Source organism: Aquila chrysaetos, chromosome 21, assembly GCF_900496995.4.
Source record: "Aquila chrysaetos chrysaetos chromosome 21, bAquChr1.4, whole genome shotgun sequence".
Classification (NCBI taxonomy): Eukaryota; Metazoa; Chordata; class Aves; order Accipitriformes; family Accipitridae; genus Aquila; species Aquila chrysaetos.
In genome coordinates this window covers 451,059-469,525 of record NC_044024.1, presented here as the reverse complement: position 1 = coordinate 469,525, position 18,467 = coordinate 451,059, and the positions used below count along the sequence as shown (strand labels likewise).

The window sequence follows — 18,467 nt, the reverse complement described above, 5'->3', positions numbered from 1 at the left end:
TGCAAAGGGCTTTTCATGCTGAAAGATGTCAAAACATGCAGACATAAGTTTTTGTCATGGTTTTGAGACTGTTAGGAGCAGCAGTCTATGCTTTCTTGTTAATCCTCTTGTAAGAGGGATTATCTCCCTTTGAAAACTTAGAAGTTACACAAAACCCACAGGAGAGAGAGGGTCCTAAACCAGGTGTTTTATTTGGCTGTTATCAGCCCCCCAAAAACGTTGGTGAATCAAATCTTGTTATATTACAACCATATGGAAACTTTAACAGAGCTCATATTAAAGCAAGAGCATCCAGCGGAAAGTTGCATATAATGATGGCGAAGTTTGCCAGACTTTTACAAAAATGTAAGCTTTTGACAATCACCTCAAGGAAATAATATTTTTTTAAGGCAGCTCAACATTGCCTGACTGCAGATTCTTACTGAAGAAAGCACTGTTTGTGTAAGCATTAGCATAGGGTGTGCAGTTAGGAAACGAACGTCAGTTTTCTATCTGGGAGCAAACTGTCCCTTAGAGAAACCTTGCCAGGTGAGGGACATCTCTGCATACATGCTGCTGTCACACAGCCAGGCTGTGGATTTGACCTTGGGGTACACTGTGCATCCCTCCCTGCAAAGGCTGAAGGAAGCCAGACCCAGCTTGCTGTCCTGTTAAAAAGATGTGTCAACTCGGTTTGTTTTATTTGTTCCAGAGTAATCAGTTCTAGCAGTTGTCTGGGAGTGTGGTGGGATATACATGCAAACTACATTATTTAATTTCATTGGATTTTTCCAATGTAAAAAGAACAACATTTGAATGAGAAGATGTTTCATTAAATTACTCACCTTCACAATGTTGTATTTGGGTTTGTGGTTTGTTTGTTTTTTTAACAAGAGACATCTTGTTTATAGAAACCCTCTAGACAGTTACATTATGGAAACACCATTTGCAGTGGTACAAGTTTCAAGTTTTCCACACAGTAAAAACCCCAACTTAGTAGTAATATCAGGTTTATGCTGTTATTTACTTGTAACATAAAATGAAAGACTCATATGCCTGCCTCCACCATGCCAGCTCCATTCAGATCTCCACTTACACTTCTTTATTAGCATAAACTAAAAAAAGGCTCACACATAAAGCCTACAGGAGAAAGTCTGCTAAACACATTTCTTGTAGGTGAATCAGAGAAGATATCTGAGTCTTGGGTGCTTGTTCTCTGAAGAGAGTTTTCTAATTCAATTTCCTCCCTTAAGTGCATCGTTCTGCAGAGTAACTCCTGCAGACGTGGGGTAGGGAGAAGTGATAGCTGTTTGTAAGAGGGGAGCAATTACTTGAAGCACTAACACTGGAAATGCCGGTGTGTTTTGCAGTATCTCAAGCCACGTGAGGTCTCTGTTCCTTGTCTAGTGTGCTTCTGTTCTCTCCCCTTCCCACAATTATCTTAGGAAGAAGCAAGATTCCTGCTACTCTTTCCTGAGCTTCACAGTTTGTTTTTTAGATGCAAATAACATTCTCAGGTCACATGTCAACATTTTTGTACCTATCAAACCATCTTGATTTCCAAATTTAAATAGTCTTTCACTCAAGTCTGCAACTGTAGCAAACTGCCAGTCTTTGGGGGAAATGCCAAGCTGTAGAAGTGTAGTTAGTGTTACTTTGCATAGGAAGGATGAAACTCATTTTCCTTTCGCTGTCTTTTGAGGCTAAATCCTTTGCAATCACAAAGGCCAAGCCAGCACTAAATGGACAGAAATAAACTGATTATTCTTTCCGAGAAAGAGAAAAATGCAACTTTGGTGAATTTTCACAGCCATTGGTTTGAAGTTGGCCATATGCTCCCACTTGATATTTCTCACTGCTGATCCAAACCCAGCTCTGAAATGCTGGGGCTGGCTCCCACTGTGCCCCGTCAGACCAGCAGCTGCCTGCACCAGCTGTCCAGGCACTGCAGGCCCGCTTGCCCACATGCCGAGGAATCTCAGCTATTTCGTTACGTATGGGGAGCCACTGCTCAAAACAGGATAAACGCTGCTGAAAGCACTCGGTCACTAAGAGCAGCAGGAAGGCAAGTATCAGTATTTGAGGCAATTGCTGTGGCACATGATCAGATGTTCAGTTTTATTGAGCAGGGGAGTATATAAAGGTTTACAAATGAACTCTTTTATCTAGTGCCAACTTTTTCTCCCTCATGCCTTTTGGTTCTAAAAACTGCAGATTTTTCCCAACATTTAGATTTACATTGCAGGTTCCACCTCAGGCAAAGCAGGGTGCTCTGTTCAGCAGCTGCCAAGCAGTTATTGCTGCTGCCCGGTGGGTTAACTCCAGGACAGACAGACAGGCTGACACACTGGGCAAGGGCTGCCAGTCTGACAGTGAAGCCACGAAGGACACAGTTCTTGAGGACTGGTAAAAAATAAAGTATTATTGCAACTGCAAATAATTTAGACTTTAAAGAAAGGTCAATTAATAGCGTTAAAACATGACAATATACAATTTTCTTAGGAAATATAATGATGTGAGACATTGTTGAGGGAAAGTCTAGAGACTATAATGAAGCCCGACATATATCAGCAGTACAGGTACCTACTGGCCAACACTCCTTGTCTCCATATACATCCTGGCAAGGCAATTCAGACTTTACCACCTCTGAGTGCTTGCATACAGTTTTTATGCTTAATCATGAAGTTTTTAATGGAATAGGTAAAGAGCCATATTTGTGTAGCATATTTGTGTGGACCTACCTGCCCTTCCTCACACACAGAGCGAGAGCCCCAGTTTGCTTGCCTACAGTGAGCCTGCACTCCCAGTGCCAGAGAAACTGGTCACAGCCCAGTTCCCAGCCCTGGCCTGCCAGCTGACTGTCCCTGATTTGGAAGGGGAGGGAGGGAGGTTGGTCTCCGAAGTCCATCAGTCCCTGAGGGCCTCCTCTGAACATACCCTACAGGCCGTTGTCACCCATCTTGGGGAGTTACACTGAAGTCAAACAGCTTAACTTGCTGGGACCAGTGGACATGACTGTCACACTGTCAGACTCAAAATGGTGTCTCCACTGGTACAAGCTCCATAAAATGATTTTGACTGTCAACATTTTACTTCAGATTTAGTATCTCCTATATAGATAACAGAAATACATCAAAAAAGAAATATGGTGGAAAGCACAAAAATGAAAAATTCCTCTGGAACCATTTCTATTTATTGGGTGTCTGGTGGTGTTTGGTGAGTGAGCATTAGTTTAGTCCTTAACAAAATGACAGGTGGTATATGTTTTAAGAAAGGGTTGGTTCCTCAGCTAGCTAGTGCTTGAGAATAAGCTCACTTGCATAATTTCTTGACCACAGACTGCAGTATAAGCGGTGTTTTATGGTGACTACTAGTAATCCTTACAGAACAAAACAAGCCACTGAAAGAAGAACACCTGTAAAAATGGAGTGAGTTTTTGCTGTCTTGCTTCTAAGCTGTGTTTCCATTGTGATTTTTGAGATGTTTCCCCCTTCACCAGCAGGCAGGGCTGTCTGCCATGCTGCAAGGAACACACCTGGGTCACACTGAGGCAGACGGGCAGAGCTGTGGTGTTTCTGTAACAGCAGAGTAAATGGCTGAGATGTTGCGGGTATAAATTTGAGAATGGCTATAAATGTTGTTCATCCTGAACAAATTACAAATAAATAAAAAGAAAGAATCAATACAGTGTTTCTATATGCATAAACATCCATCTACTTTAAAACAGTGTACATCAGTTGGCGTGTGTATAATCAGTGTAGGTTCCCCTTGTTTGCTTAGGCTTTGACAGATTTTGTGTGCTGTTAAAGAATTCTCTTGATCTGTGCTGACTGTTCCAGTGAAGAATTCACTCGACACCCCTCATTCTGGAGCCCACATATGGGCAGTCCATTCCTGGAGACTTTTGAAAACCTGACTGGGCATGGTCATGACCAACCAAGTTGAAAACTGGTGGTAGCTTGCTTTGGGCGGAAGGTTGGACTAGATGGTCTCCAGCAGTCCTTTCCAACTCAATTTTTCCCATGATTCTGCAACTACAACACAATGCTGCCTGGCCATCAGATGAAGGGTTTAGCTTTCTGCCACAATTGGCTGAACACTGGATATGTCTGCCTTCGCAGAGTTCCTCTGGGAAGATGCCCTTGCCTTCTGGCAGGTGCTGCCTCTTTTATAACGGCAGTTCTCAACCCAGGCGTGCCTGAAAGCGGGGGAGATGGACTGCAGAGCATGACTCTGGGCTGCACTTCTTTGCTGGCACACACACAGCAAGGACTTCAACTCAGATCTGAAGCTCTCATTCAGCCAACAGTAAATGAAGGGATTGTAGCAAGTGCTGCTCATGGCAAACCAGTGAAAAGCAAAGTACAGAGCATTGCTACTGTGGATGGCCCTACAGGAGATCAACACCACATAGCAGTTCAGGGGGAACCAGCAGACTGCAAACACAATCACCACCACCATCAACATCTTCAGTGTCATCTTCTTTTTCCGTTGATGGGCATAGTATTGCTCCATGGTGAGGTCCCCGATGGCATTTCTCAGCCAGAGCTTCTTGGCCACCGTGGTATATGTGATGGAGATCACAAGCAAGGGCAGGACATACAAGAGAACAAAAGTAGTCAAGTCCAAATACTTCCAGAAAAGATCAGCAGGAGGAGGGAAGCTGGGGAGGCAGACCATTCGTATTGTTCTGTTTCTAAAGATCACAGAGAGAAAGAACTGTCAATTCCACTACCAGATGCACACAACACCCGGAGGACAAATATCTCAGACGTTTTTACAAGTTTCAGTAAAGGTATAGATAGCAGAACTCATTTAGTAACATAGGCAAGTGCCACTTTGAATGGAAAATTTTGCTTTAAGTTTGACCTTTGGCCCCAGTGAAGATATTTTAAACACATCACCAGGAAACGAAAAAAATAATCCATATTGACATCTGTGCTCTCTAATGATGAAGAGAACCTTTCTTCTGTGCCTTCCTCAAATTACAGGGCTGAATCTCTCAGCCAAAATCAACCAACAAACAAGCCTGAAAGCAATTCCACTAATTTTCATTGTCCTTTCTTGAGTAACACACCAGCTAGCCAAAGAGAAGGAAGACTTCTCTGTTTCACCATACTTCCTTTTCTAATAACACAGATGGAGAGATGTGTGCCTCAGAATCTGTGGGGCTTTGATTAAGCTGCATATGTCATATAAAAAAAAAGCACCATGTAAATGTCTTACCCGATATAAAATCTTGTCAAAGTCTGATAAATGGCATGAGGCAGTGAGAAGCAGCTGGCCATGACCCAGATGAGAATGATGCAAATACCTCCTTTCACCATGGACATGCGCGGCTTGAGAGGGTGCATGATAACCTGCAGAGAACAAGCAATCCTGAGGATTTAAAATGTCTTCAGTTGATAAAAACAAGCTGCAAGCTTTAGAAAAAAAGTGCGTCTTTGCTTTGTCCATGTCCAGGAGCAAGCATTTCATGCTGATCACTGAGTAAGAAGCAAACAGCATGCATACTTTCCAGTACAGCAAGGAATGCTCAGCATAGACGTTAAGTGTGGCACAAGTTGAAAGCCAAGGCACTGCTCTGGCTTGTACTATAAGGAGTGTAAAAAGTCTCCTAATTACTAGAGACAAGGTCTCCAATACAGATGGCAGCCATGGGGCTCACAACATTTGGCATTTGGTTGATTCGCAAGACAGAGTGACAAGATGCTTGAGAACCATGGTTGAATGTAATCCTTGGCCGACATAGCATGAACAAACTTGAAGGCTGGTCTCTTTTATATTCAGTTTACCCTGTGCAGTACTGGCTACAGCATGGTGTACTCCATGTGTTTGCTGCTAAGGAAGGCTACTTTATCTGACAACATCTTGGTCACTCTTTGAGCCTCACATTGCAGTTCGAAGCGCTGCAGCAGCTCTGCATCCCTCTAGTGTTAAAAAGCAGAAAGGAGAGACTCATTTTACAGGACTTCAGAGAGTAAAAGGGCTGGAAAATGCAAGGAGTTATGCAAGTATTAAATGTTACTGCTGGCCCAGTGCCTTGAGCAGAGAAACACGCTCAGTGTCACCCATCAGCTTGACTTCAGAGATCATGATGGTTAGATATCTGTTGAGCTACATGCACTATGGATGATTATATTAGGCAATGAAAAATAATTAAAAATAGACCTACCATGTCATCCAAATGATCTCTTGGCTGGTGAAGTCTTTGGTATTTTTTGCATGTCTTTTCTAGTGTCATTATAAATATCTACTTAATCAAGCTTCTACAACTCCCCTGGAGATCTGTCTACTCTGGTACCTCTCAGGACTAGCAATATTTTGAAAGGCAAGTGTTGATTTCTTTTTGCTCAGTGACATCTCCTTACTTCTGTTTTTATCTCCTTGGGCCATACTAGCTAATCCCAGTTCTGAGGAACCTACTCCACTGCATTTAAAGGCAGGTATTGCATTTGCCCTTAATTAAACAAACACTTCTTGATACCTAGCCATGCTTTGCAATCAACCCAGAATCTACTGATTAAAATGAATCATTATCAAAATACTTTGCTTTCAGGAGTTGCAATGTTGCACATAGAATGGGCAGACTACCAAAGTTTTTGTGGTAAAAAAGACAGAAATGGCTATCTATACTCTGGCAGTCACTGTAATTTTCTGACACCAGATGGGGCACATCCCAAACAATCAGAGTGGAATCCGTTATTGTTCTGAACTTCATCTAGCCGTGTCATTTATCATGTGAAATTGCTTTTCAGTAACAACCATTTCAGTGACTCCAACACTGCAAGAAAAATACAGTCTGCCTGAGAGCACACCTTGCAGAATCTGTTCTCCCAGTGCACAGCATTTATCAGCTTAAGCAAAAATTATGAACTGTATTATACTTCAAGGAAACCCTTCGGTTTGCACTCATTGCTTGACCTGTAAGGTTTTCCTGGTTGATATGTGCCAGAAAGTATTGGGGCAGGGGTAGGAGAGGAGAATTTCTCACCTTGAACTGAATGTGCTAACATAGTTCTCACTGCTTCCAGTCTTAGGCATCCCAAAATAATGGGACAAGCCTAAAAACTGTAAGACTCTTCATAAATATGTGCTGAGATAATGCATTGGCTTGCTGGCGTTTGAACTTCAGAATATATTCCTGCCATGCTTTCAGGGCTGTACTCTGCAGAGCAGCTGAGGTGGGCAGGGGCCCCTGGAGATCATCTAGTCCAACGCCCTGTGCAAAGCAGGGTCAGCTAGGGCAGGCTGCCCAGGACTGTTTCTGGTTGGGTTTTGAATATCTCCAGGGGCAGAAATTCCACAACCTCCCTGGGCAGCGATTCCAGTGTTTGATCACCCTCACTGTAAAAAAACATGGGTTTTTTTGTCCACTGCCATGAAAACTAGAGTTCTCCCCTCCATTCCTTGATTCCCAAGACAATGCAGGTTTCCAGGTAATGGGATTTGAAAGGGAAGAAACTACTTATTTAGTGCCTTATTTTCTAGCAAACATAGGGGTGATGTATATCACGTACCTGATGCCGATCCAGAGCAATGGCAGCAAGGGTCAGCACAGACACGTGAACAGAGCAGTACTGAACAAAACGGCTTATATGACACATCAGCTTTCCAAAAATCCAGGTACTGCTTACAAACCGCACCTGAAGAACAGACAAAATCGGATTAAAAAGTGTGCATTATCTGAAGAGTAGCAAATAGGCTTCACAGGAGTATGGTAAGGAAGAAATGCTTTAATATAGTTTCCTTATGCTTTGTAGATGCATTATACTCAGTTTTTTCTGGGGAAACAGTGACTATGCAAGAGGCTCTGAAACAGAGGTGGGGTTTATTAGGCTGTGCAAACAAATCCGCTTGAGTAGTGCTCCGTGTGTGTGCACGTGCATGTGCACGTGCATGTGCACGTGCACGTGCATGTGCACACATAACATGGCCCCTCTGAAAAAAGTAAAGAAATCTTAGCTCAACTCCTTGATGAGGCTCTGCAGGGAAAAACAGTAGCTTGCCTCCTTAAAAACAGTTGCACATTTGAATTTGTGGATGCTGAAAGTTGCATGGGTTCAAAACTTAGTGAGATAAATTCATGGAAGAAAAAATCATTGAGGGCATTGAAATAGCAAGGTAACACCTCTGAGTTAGGGACTGCCTGTCTGTGGAGCATCCCTGCCTACCTGCCCTGTGTATATACTCTTCCTGGAGTCTGCAGCTACCAGCTGCACTCAGAAGCAGGACATGAAGCTGGGTGGCAGGGTCTTGCTCACGCGCTGGTCTCTAAGCCAAACTCTCCTCTTACCACGTTGTGTGAGATGCATCAACAGCAATTTCAGAGGTGTCAATTAAGGTATACAAACAGAGAGGAAAATTTTACCCTACAGTTGAAAAAGCAACTCACACTTCACCAGCTGCGTTGCCTTCCTCATTGATCTGACCTCTGCAGGTATGGGAGCCATCTCCACCTGGGCATGAATCCAGCCGCTCTTGGGAGGGGAGAGAGGCAGGGGGAGTTTAAAGCCTCCCTGAGACTGCAGTGGCAAGGGCAGCATGGCATTTCTTATGAGTTCCCAGAGAGGTGTTACTTAGTGTGGCTTTTCTGCAGAGGACGTTATTCCAAATAATGGTTATTGTCTCACTCCCTTGTTATTCCTGACTGCGCAATATTTATTCCAAATTAATGTAACTCATTCTGGAAGCAGATTAAGCTAATTTGAAATAGAGTACATTTACTACAAAACATCTGTCCACACAGAAAATTAGTCAAGACTAGCTAATGGTTTTCAATTAATCTAATTAATTTCCCTATAGAGACAAGTCTAGTAGTAATGACTCTGTCACTGAACGTGTAGCAATGTGCTGTTTTTCTTTGAAGTTAATACAAAGCTCTTTCCTAAGAGAGATTACAATTATTTAATTACTCGTGCCTAATGTGTGACTGTTGCTGTGCAAGCACACAAGAGGGCATTATCCTTTCCCTGAACAGATTACAGGATGCAAATCATAGAATCACAGAACGGTTTGGGTTAGAAGGGACCTTGAAGATCATCTAGTTCCAGCACCCTTGCTATGGGCAGGGACACCTTCCACCAGACCAGGTTGCTCCAAGCCCCATCCAACCTGGCCTTGAACACTTCCAGGGCATCCACAGTTTCTCTGGGCAACCTGTTCCAGTGCCTCACCACCCTCACTGTAAACAACTTCTTCCCTACATCTAATCTAAATCTACCCACATTCATTTTAAAGCCATTACCCCCTGTCCTATCACTGCATGCCTTTGTAAAAAGTCCCTCTCTAGCTTTCCTGTAGGGCCCCGTTAGGTACTGGGGGGCTGCTATAAGGTCAGCCTGGAGCCTTCTCTTCTCCAGGCTGAACAACCCCACCTCTCTCAGCCTGTCCTCATAGGAAAGGTGCTCCAGCCCTCTGATCGTCTCAGTGGCCTTCCTCTGGACTCACTCCAACAGGTCTGTGTCCTTCTTGTGCTGGGTGCCCCAGAGCTGGATGCTGTACTCCAGATGGGGGCTCATGGAGCAGAGCAGAGGAGGAGAATCACCTCCCTCAACCTGCTGGTTACACTTCTTCAGATGCAGCCCAGGGTATGGTTGGCTTTCTGGGCTGCAAACGCACATTGCCGGGTCATGTTGAGCTTCTCATCAACCAGCACCCCCAAGTCCTTCTCCTCAGGGCTGCTTTCAATCCATTCTCCACCCATCAGAGCAAGACAGAGAAATCCCACCAAAGAAACAGAACCAATTTAAGAAAGGGTGAATCCAAACTGATAATTCAGGGACTGCTTTTGGAAGGCAGAAGAACACTATGGACAGCTCTGGGCAAGGACTGAAGCAGGAGTATTTGGGATGCTTTCGAACCAGAGGGCTGTGTCAAATTCAGCTATACAGAGAGTCCTACTTACATGTTGTTATAGATTGTGACAGTGGAGCAAGAAATGAATCCATTTAATTCTTCCCACCTCATTCTTTTAATATTTTTTTGTGTCTTACATTATTTAGTAACTGAAAATAAACAAAGGACAATCAGCCCCAAGAAGCACAGTTTGTAGCACCCAAGTAAGAGCCATGCCAAGCTGACACGGCTCAGCACAGACCCAGCAGTTTCCCTTGCAATCATCTTCACAAGGACTGACCTTGTTTGCATCATTTCCATAGGAAATTGGCAGTTAATTGAACTTTCTAGTGTCAAACTTGTCCCGGCTTCCTTCCCCACCAAAAGACAAACAGCGCTTTGACATCCGAGCCTTGCCACTGTCCTGGAAGAGGGAGGAAAGCTGCAGAGGAGCGTCGCCTTCCCAACCGGATCACGAGGTGGGGGCACAAGTGCCCCGGCTCTGCTCACTGAGCCCTGCCTGCCTGCGAGGGGGTGTTGAGGAGAGGGGGGGCACAACTGCAGCTTGTCCAGGAGGCAGAAGGAGCCGGGGGGGCAGGGAGGCAAAAAGAAACTCTGCATATTAGCCTGTTACTGGCCATTCAATACATGTGTACACAGCTGACAGGCACAGACAGACACCAGCAAAACACAGACAAGCCAGATGCTCACCAGCGTGAAGGGGGTGTTCAAAATGGTGATCATCACGTCGGCAACAGCCAGGTTGACGATGAAGAGGCTGGTGGCGGAGTGCATCCTTTTGTTCTTGATCACCACATGGCACACCAGGATGTTGCCGAAGAGCGAGATGCAGATGATCACAGAGTAAGCTACTATCAGCAGTGCCTTCACCGTCCGGCTCTGGGACTCGCCCTCATACTTGGTCCTGCTGTCAAAGTCCCCCAGGTCCTCCAGGTCCAAACCACTGTGGAAGAAGGATTGGTTAGGGAAGCTATACAGTGCAGAGAAGAAATTGGTCGTGTTGTGATTCTCCGCTCTCCAGAAGGGCTTGGAGATGTACTGCAAAGGGAACCACGTGTGCCTGCTCATGGCTCGGGAAGCAAAGCTCCAGTGCTGCCCGTTTCCCTGGGTAGGCTGCACGTTCCTCTCTGCCCTCCTTCTTGGCAGCTCAGGTGCTAAAGTCAGTGGTTGCAGGAGGGAACACGTGCTTGTATTTTAAAAATCTGCCCCGTGGTTGCAAACTACCTACAAAAGTTGATAAATGGGTCCTTCTTCCTGTGTTGATTACCTGTGAGCTTTGCTCCAGGGACTCTCCAGCTGCTGTCCTTTTTCAATCCCGCATGTCTTACATACAGAAGCTGATTCAGATGCTGAAATATCAGAGATCCCCAAACACTTTCTCTCTGCACCTAGGAAGAAATGCTAGTGAATATTTCCTTTTGGGCACTGCTCTGCTTCTCTCCTGCAACTTCTCCTTTGAAATCTGCTTTACTGGTTTTCCACGTAGTCCTTCATCCATCAGGTCTCTGTTTCCCAGGAGTTTTCAGAGCTTGTCAGAATCAAAAAAGCAAGGGCTGCCTTTCCCTTTTCATTCTCAAAGTATCTCTGAGCTATACACTGAAGCAGCTTTGCTCAGAGGCTGAGTGGTCCCTGCTTTCCCTGTGATATATACAGCCTGCCAGATGACACACCGCCTAGCAAATAGCCAATAGCGTATCTCTTCCTAGTTTATCCTGAGGTGTATTGCAACCCCACACATAGACAATGGGAAAGTCTGACGTGCAGATCTAGCAGAGCAGCAAAATACAGAGAGAGCAGATGTGCCCTGATCTTCCCTGTCTCCTCTCTCCTCTTCCTCCCAACACAACAGCTACATGGGGTAAAGCATCTTTACTAATTGGCAGCATCTCTCTTTCTCTCTGTTCCAGAGTTTTAGTAGACAGAGAACATCAGAGCATGTCTGCCTCCAGAGAGCTCCCAGCTTTGCGCCTGGCACCATCCCCTTCTCGCTCTCCCATGTTTTGGAGGACAGTGTAAAACATGAAACGCAACCTGAAAACAAGAACAGAAGTTTCAGGGTGCTGTTGGGTGTCCAGGGAGACTCCTGCCACAGCCAGGTCTTCTGTGCACTGAGCCAGGAAGGGGGGAGAGCAGCAGCAAAGAGCAGCAACATGGGTGGGAATCCCTTCTCTTCTCCTTCCCTTCCTTTGCAGACACAGTCATTTGCAGAGCAGCCTCCGGCTCCAAGCTCAGAAACTCAGATGTGAAGAGCCTTTCTGTGCTGCCTTCCTGCAGCAGGCTCCCGCACCCTGGGGTGGGGGGAGTCAGGCAGCACCGGGCTGCAGGGCTGGCAGAAGGGGCTGAGCGGGGAACAGGCAGGTTTGCATTCGGGCTGCTCACTCTTGCACCTTAATTTAAGCTAATTTTAAAGAAATGGCTTCTAAAGACATGATTCGTCTTCGTTACTGGGCAGTACTTAATGATGAGCCAAATCATGATAGTAATGGAATCTGTCTCCCCGGGCTGTGTTACCACAGTCTTAGTAGGTATACACATTAAAATGCTTGTCCCTGTCTGCTCCCATGAAGATGTGAAGAAAATGCTTTCATTACCGGAGTATTGAGCTTGCAAAGCTGAATAAAATTGTCCCTACAGGTCCCTGCAGATTACTATATTTCATATTTATGAGGTATGTAAAGACCTCATAAGAGGGCGTAATAGAAATACCGAGAATACAAGGCCATTACATTAAACATTTTCCTAATGCAAAAGTTCCTATCATTTTCAGCTTCTTGTCTGTGTCTCTGTCCATCCTTCTCTGAGCTCCGTTGCTGGTGCCGAGTACAGGCCTGTAGGGAAAGGTCGTGAGAGCTGCTCAAGAGGAAGCTGCTGCTCAGAACTGCTGCCACTTTTGAGCCATTTCTGCTTCAGAACACACAATGAAGATCCACAGAGCAACCCACAGAGAAACCGACTGTGCCTCCAAGAGCATCCTCTGTCCTCCCAGGCCAGGGTTCCCAGGGGACCATGCTGCAGAGAGGTAGAAGCACACAGATTATAGCAAAACCTAAAACAAGGTCTTCTGGTGCAAAAATGAGATTTCTGGCTTGAAAAAGAAAATGGCTCTGCTTTGCCACTCAGAGTTGAAAACAGCTGGAGTAGACGGGAAGATTCAGTGCTTGAGCCTTGTCCAGAGAGAGAAAATTCAGTAGCTATAATTCCCAAGTCTAAATGAGGAAAAGTTCCTTCAATGTGCCTGTTGCATCCGGCAGCCTTTTGAAAGATTCCCGTTCCCTAAGCAGCTAATAGTTTACACTTTTCTGTTTTAAATACAGGTTTGGTAAATAACAGAAACAATGAGACCTATATATCAACCCCTAGATTTTTTTCTTTCACTCAAAAGGTGTGTTGTAAATAAGTTTGGACAGTCCTTGAAATCCATGATTTGGGAATTTTTTTTTTTTTATATTTGCTTTAATGCACTGAGGACACTATATTCCTCTTCATTTGCAATGACTAGTACAGCTTATGTGACTCAGAAAACGTAGGATGAACAGGCACAGAAATCTTGCAGGACATTTCATGGACTTGATAATAAGACTTAATAAATAAACCATGTTTAGTGATAATGGAGTGACTACCCCAGTAATGAATTAAATAAAACAGCTCTGTAATTCGGACAGATGCTAACCATTCAAAATCACAACTATATTTAACTTAGGGGCTGTTGACTCTGCAGAACAGCTTAATGTCATGGCAATAGCAAAGCCTACAGTAGACTGCATCTGAAGACAGGGAAAGGCAGGCAAGCTTTGGGATGTCCGGACCTGCCAAGCAGCAGTGTCCCGCTGTAGTGCCAGGTATGCGGAGGGCCGGGAGGGACAGCAGCCTGCTGAGAGCCTGCACCATGCCTCGCTCTGCTCACCCAGCCCAGTCCCACCGGCATTGCCGCAGCCACAACCACAGGTGGAAGCAACACTCCAAACTGCATTTCCTTTAAAAGGCATTCGGAGGCCTTTTACACCGTGACAGTGTTCTGGGGTGTAAGGACACCAAGTGCTTTGGGGAATGGTTTTCTATGCAGGTACGCCAAGGTTTGGCTTCTGGGGAGGAAAAGATCTGCTCAGCCTGCATCACTTGGTAACACGAGTTTTACCTGTCTGTTCCTTCATACCCACTAACATTATTCACTATAGGCTTTCTCTTACATTCCCCTCTCAATATGTGAGAGCCATTGCAGATATAATCATAATCCAGCTTTTACAAAATGTTTTAATTTACTGAGGGCACACTTTTAGGCAAAATCACAAAATTTGCCACTCTGAAATAACAGCTGCTAACTTTAAATTAGAAGCATTCCATGACAACTAATTCCTTCTATATCTGCTTGATGGCAATAAAATTGATGGGTGTGTTTGGTGCAGATAAGGTTTATTTAGGGAGTCTAGTAAGTCTGCAGTTCGATCTTCACATTGTGAACACTTAAATGATTCAGTGCAGCCCCAAAATGGGAGCCCCTTCTGCTAAGTGCAGCACTCCGTATTGCTTGTCAAAGTGATTCGATTCAGACCCAGGCAGGATCTGTGCGGGTGTGACCTGCAAACAATCACACATCCTACCTGATGTCTGCCGATCTGTCTCAGCATCCAATTAATGCAGTGTTCAATGATGTGGACACTGAACTAAAGCTCTTCAATCATTGAGCATCAGCCAAGGGAGCTGCTGGCAATGTCTCTGGCTTTCAGGACTACAGACAGGCAACCTGGAGCTGGGGGCCGTGGAGACGATGGGATCTGACCCGCAGAGCCACATCCGCTCCAGGCAGAGGAACACTACTCTGGAGAAGGGCAGCCTAATAAGCAACATCAGAAAATCTGATGGAGAGGTGCTTTCGAGAAGCAAAAGGGTACTAACTACAGAGGAGAATAGAGAGTGTGGAGCTTCAGGGCTGCTGTTGCCTGTGGTTACATGCCATTACCCACTGCCAGGGTTACTTCCAGCACTGTCAAGGACCTGCTCAGAATCAAATAAGTGTCACAGCATGAACAAATTTGTTCTCCATCTCAGCAATCTGCAGTAAAGAATAGCGGCTTTTGGTAGGCAAAGCCTTGCAGTATTTCTTCTTTGTTTCAGGTTCTTTCGGCCCCCACTCTCAGAGTGAAAGGTGTGTTTTAGTTACTGTTTTTACTAGTTCTCCCTCAAATACGCTGAAATAAACAGCTACAGTTCTGTCTTCCCACTCCCCTTTTCATGCTCGTGTGCTCAGGGTCACTCTGCTGCCTTCAGCATGACCCGGGCACAACACGAGAAGTTCATATGCAGGGACAGTCCATCAGTATCAGCCTACGACTCAAAGTTTGGACATCTGTAAAACTGAGGAAAATTGTTTATGACAGTTGAGCTGTTTGGGCCTCCAGTTCTGAGAGAGTTAGGAGGAAGTTAAGCCCTGTATCTCTCCCAGTAACCTGCTCTTCCTACTATGGGATCCTTGAACAGGATAAGCCAAATCATAGTTCAGCACCTGAGTGCACAAACTCCTTTCCTGAAATCCTTATGCCAGTTTACTCCCTCTGGGAGACCCAGCAAACCACTTGGGAAAAAAACCCTCCAAGGTGGGGACGTATTGCAGAACACCCTTATCCAAGAACTCGTGCTGAGTCACTGCAAATCTGCTGCAGAACTTTCTTCCCAGCTAACGGGACTGATGGGAAGATGGATGAATTTCTTTGCACTACCTTTACACACACGTGAAATTGTCAGTTCCTTCTATTACCAGGCTTGTCAATGGTTTTAGATGAGGAAGAATCCACCATTAAGAGGACATGTTATATGGAACAAGCTCTGAAGGAAAAGTAAACCTATTCCAGCCAATTATCTTGAATTGAAACGGGATTCTGCTTCTGCAAACAACAAGCTGAGCGGAGCCGGGCATTATGTCCTCACTCGCACCCAGCTGAACATACTCACACTGAGCTCCCAGAAACGATGAAGCTCTCCTTTCATATTCATTTGCATCTGCTCTCCCACCAGGTTTTGCCTCCACATTGCTAAGACTTGCAACACATAAAGCTCTGAATGCTCCTAATTGTGCCCAGGAGCCAACTTCAGCCTACGAATCCTGTATGTCACTTGGAGAGATTATCATTTTCCCTTTGGTCCGAATCGGAGACGTGATGCAGGCTGCCAGCTCTGCCAGGAGCACAGCTGGTGCCTTCAGCCTGCGCGGTTTGTTTGACATTTGGGGTGGGCTGGGGGCTGCGGCCACCCTTGCTCAGCCGGCACCGCAGCGATGCTGCCGCTGCACCAGCACCTGCAGCCCTTCTGCTAGAGCAGGGCTTCTGGAACAGCGCTTTGTACCTGCTCGCTTCTGGGGAGAAGCAGCATCGGAAAACAAAGAGAGAAGCGAGTTGTGTAATGAGAAGATGCTCAGCCAAAAAGGGAGTGGGCGGAGCACAGTTTATTTAGTCATGCCAAAGTAAACTCGCTAATTACTGTCAGGTCGTGCTTGAAGTGCAGTGCTTTCTTCTTCATGGAATGGATTGCCCTGAGGTAAAAAGACACTGTACGGTTTCAATGTCTTTTTTTTTCCACAGAGAAAAAAAATTCGTCTTTGTGGGGGAAAAACGTGAAAGAAAGGAGCTGGGCACAGACTGTCTATCTGCCAAGGTACTTAAATCCCCCTGAAATAGTATTTGAGCTTTCATTCTCACAGCTTTCCTGCGAGGCAGTGAAACACAATTCCCATTTTGCAGACAGAGGGAAGGGACAGATTATCAGAGGACCTGTGTGGGATTACCCAGGATGCCAATGCTTGAGTTAGGAGCTGAAAATAACTTCTTTGGATGTGCTGGGCCAATCTTCACTTTCCATAGTGAAGATTGACATATAAGCAACCTGTAAAAATATCCACAGTGAACTGATGCATGGTAAGGAACTACATGACCTTGTGCTCCAAATGCTGTATTATCATGGACCAGCTTTTGCAAACATAACTAAAAGGAGCCATGTACAGTACCCCATATGTTTACCCTGAAACACCTAAAACACCCAGTTCTGCAGCCTGGAACGAGTGCAAATCTAATATTTTGTGCTAAGAGACATTTGAGTATGTTTGCTACTTTCTTTTTGCAACAGCAATTTAATTCAGCACAACCCTTTGTCATTTAAAAGGAACGTGACCCTTTGCCACCCAGAGCCTCTCCGTGAGCAGACTCCCTGTGGGCCGTCGGAGCCGGACCACAGCCGCTCTCCATCCTCAGAGGGGCCAAGAGAGGCTGAACCCATCCATCAGCAACCGTTCATCTCGGTCGCTTGCAGCCTTTCTCATCCCAGCAGGACTATTTGTGAAAGCAAAAGTATCTCTCTCTCTCCATTGACTTTCTTCTCAGAGGAGTTTAGGTTTGCTCATACCAGCTCACTTATTCTAGGGTCTTTGGAGAAGGGGATGTGCATAAGTTATCCCATTTTATTGCCAAATAAGCACGTCTACACTAGATATCCAGCAGCATTTCTGAGAGGGAACTCGGCTCTGCAGGACCCCCTTTTGCTCCTTTCCTAGAAAGCGGTCTTAATTAGATGTGTGTCCCTTGCCTGGAGAGGGAGAAATTCCCAATTCAAGAGTGGGAGTGAGCTCCGCCCAATCGCCTTTATAAAGCTTGGTACAAATGTACCTGACAGGTTTTCCGTGACTTCTCTAATGTATCTGCAATTATTTCTAATTCAGTGTGCCAGACACGCACAGCAGAGGTCAGCTGTAGTATATATAGGTCATCCACAGCAAAATGCTCAAGTGGATTATAGCACATAATTCTAAGCAGTGAGAAAGTGCAAAATTATATTCTACAATTTCATGTTATTTCCTATTTCCTGTGACTATCAAATGACTGTAAAGGAAAAACACAGCAGAGTAACCAAGGGACACACTATCAGTTCAGGACATGAAATTTGACATATGCTAATCTGGAAGATTTGCTCTTGACATGGAAGATTTGATTGATATAGTGGAGACAACACATACAGAGAAGGCAATCGTCAGCAATGTGGCAGCTGCTGATCATAGTCCATCAGGAGTTGGAAACAAGCACTACCAGCTTCAGGTAATGTGGGGGTTTTTTTCCCCTTTGCAGAGGATTCAATAGCAGGAGAAAAAGCCAGACAGCCTGTTCTGGAGCCAAGTCCCATTGGCAGAGATAGGCAAGTTGCTGTTGAAGCTTCTGTTGTGCCTTTTTTTTTTCCTTAGTTTGAAGAAAAGTCCTCTGGGAGGATGGGACAATGCACTAGAGTAAAAACTGCTCTGAAGTTTCTGAAAAGTAACCAAAAAACCCCCTAGTCTGATTTTACTAGCAGCTACAAATGTTCAAATGGGAACTGAGAGCCCTGTTCCTTTAATAAGTGATGCAGAAGATAAAATATAATTTGAAAGGAAAATTGAAATAAGAAGCCTTGAAACACTTCTGAAGACTCCCCGGAGACAGGGATGATATGAGCCCTGAAACACACAATTACAAAACCCATCCTTGAACAGCAGCTTGCTTTTTCAGAAAGTGACCAGAGAATAGGTTTTGCAAGTTATATTTGTGTTCTGAACACGCTGTTTTTTCACTGAAAAGCTGAATGAAAGCCAGGACATAAATGTAATCAGTGCCAATCTG

At 44.9% G+C, this 18,467-nt stretch overlaps 1 protein-coding gene across 2 annotated transcripts; it reads right to left on the bottom strand.

The window, feature by feature from the left end:
• Positions 1–226: 226 nt before the first annotated feature.
• LOC115333904 (probable G-protein coupled receptor 83) lies at positions 227–12,158 on the bottom strand. Of its 2 annotated transcripts, XR_003920948.2 has the most exons (5): positions 10,528–12,158; positions 7,500–7,625; positions 5,206–5,339; positions 2,232–4,675; positions 227–1,717 (listed from the first exon to the last, which is right to left on the bottom strand). XR_003920948.2 is itself a non-coding variant. In XM_029997478.2 (4 exons), exons 1-4 carry the CDS (start codon positions 10,903–10,905, stop codon positions 4,051–4,053), a joined length of 1,263 nt encoding a protein of 420 aa, XP_029853338.1. In that variant the 5' UTR covers positions 10,906–12,158; the 3' UTR covers positions 227–4,050. The 2 variants fall into 2 exon arrangements, 1 of the variants encoding a protein (XP_029853338.1); XM_029997478.2 differs by having other exon boundaries at positions 227–4,675.
• Between the last annotated feature and the right edge of the window lie 6,309 nt (positions 12,159–18,467).

Bases quoted from the DNA above. Each gene is read 5' to 3' on its own strand.
- LOC115333904 (XM_029997478.2), bottom strand. From the start codon at position 10,905: ATGAGCAGGCACACGTGGTTCCCTTTGCAGTACATCTCCAAGCCCTTC. The intron at 7,626-10,527 runs GTGAGCATCTGG...TCTGTTCTTCAG, and splicing joins TGAACACCCCCTTCACGCTG to GTGCGGTTTGTAAGCAGTAC. The intron at 5,340-7,499 runs GTACGTGATATA...TGTTCTCTGCAG, and splicing joins TTGCTCTGGATCGGCATCAG to GTTATCATGCACCCTCTCAA.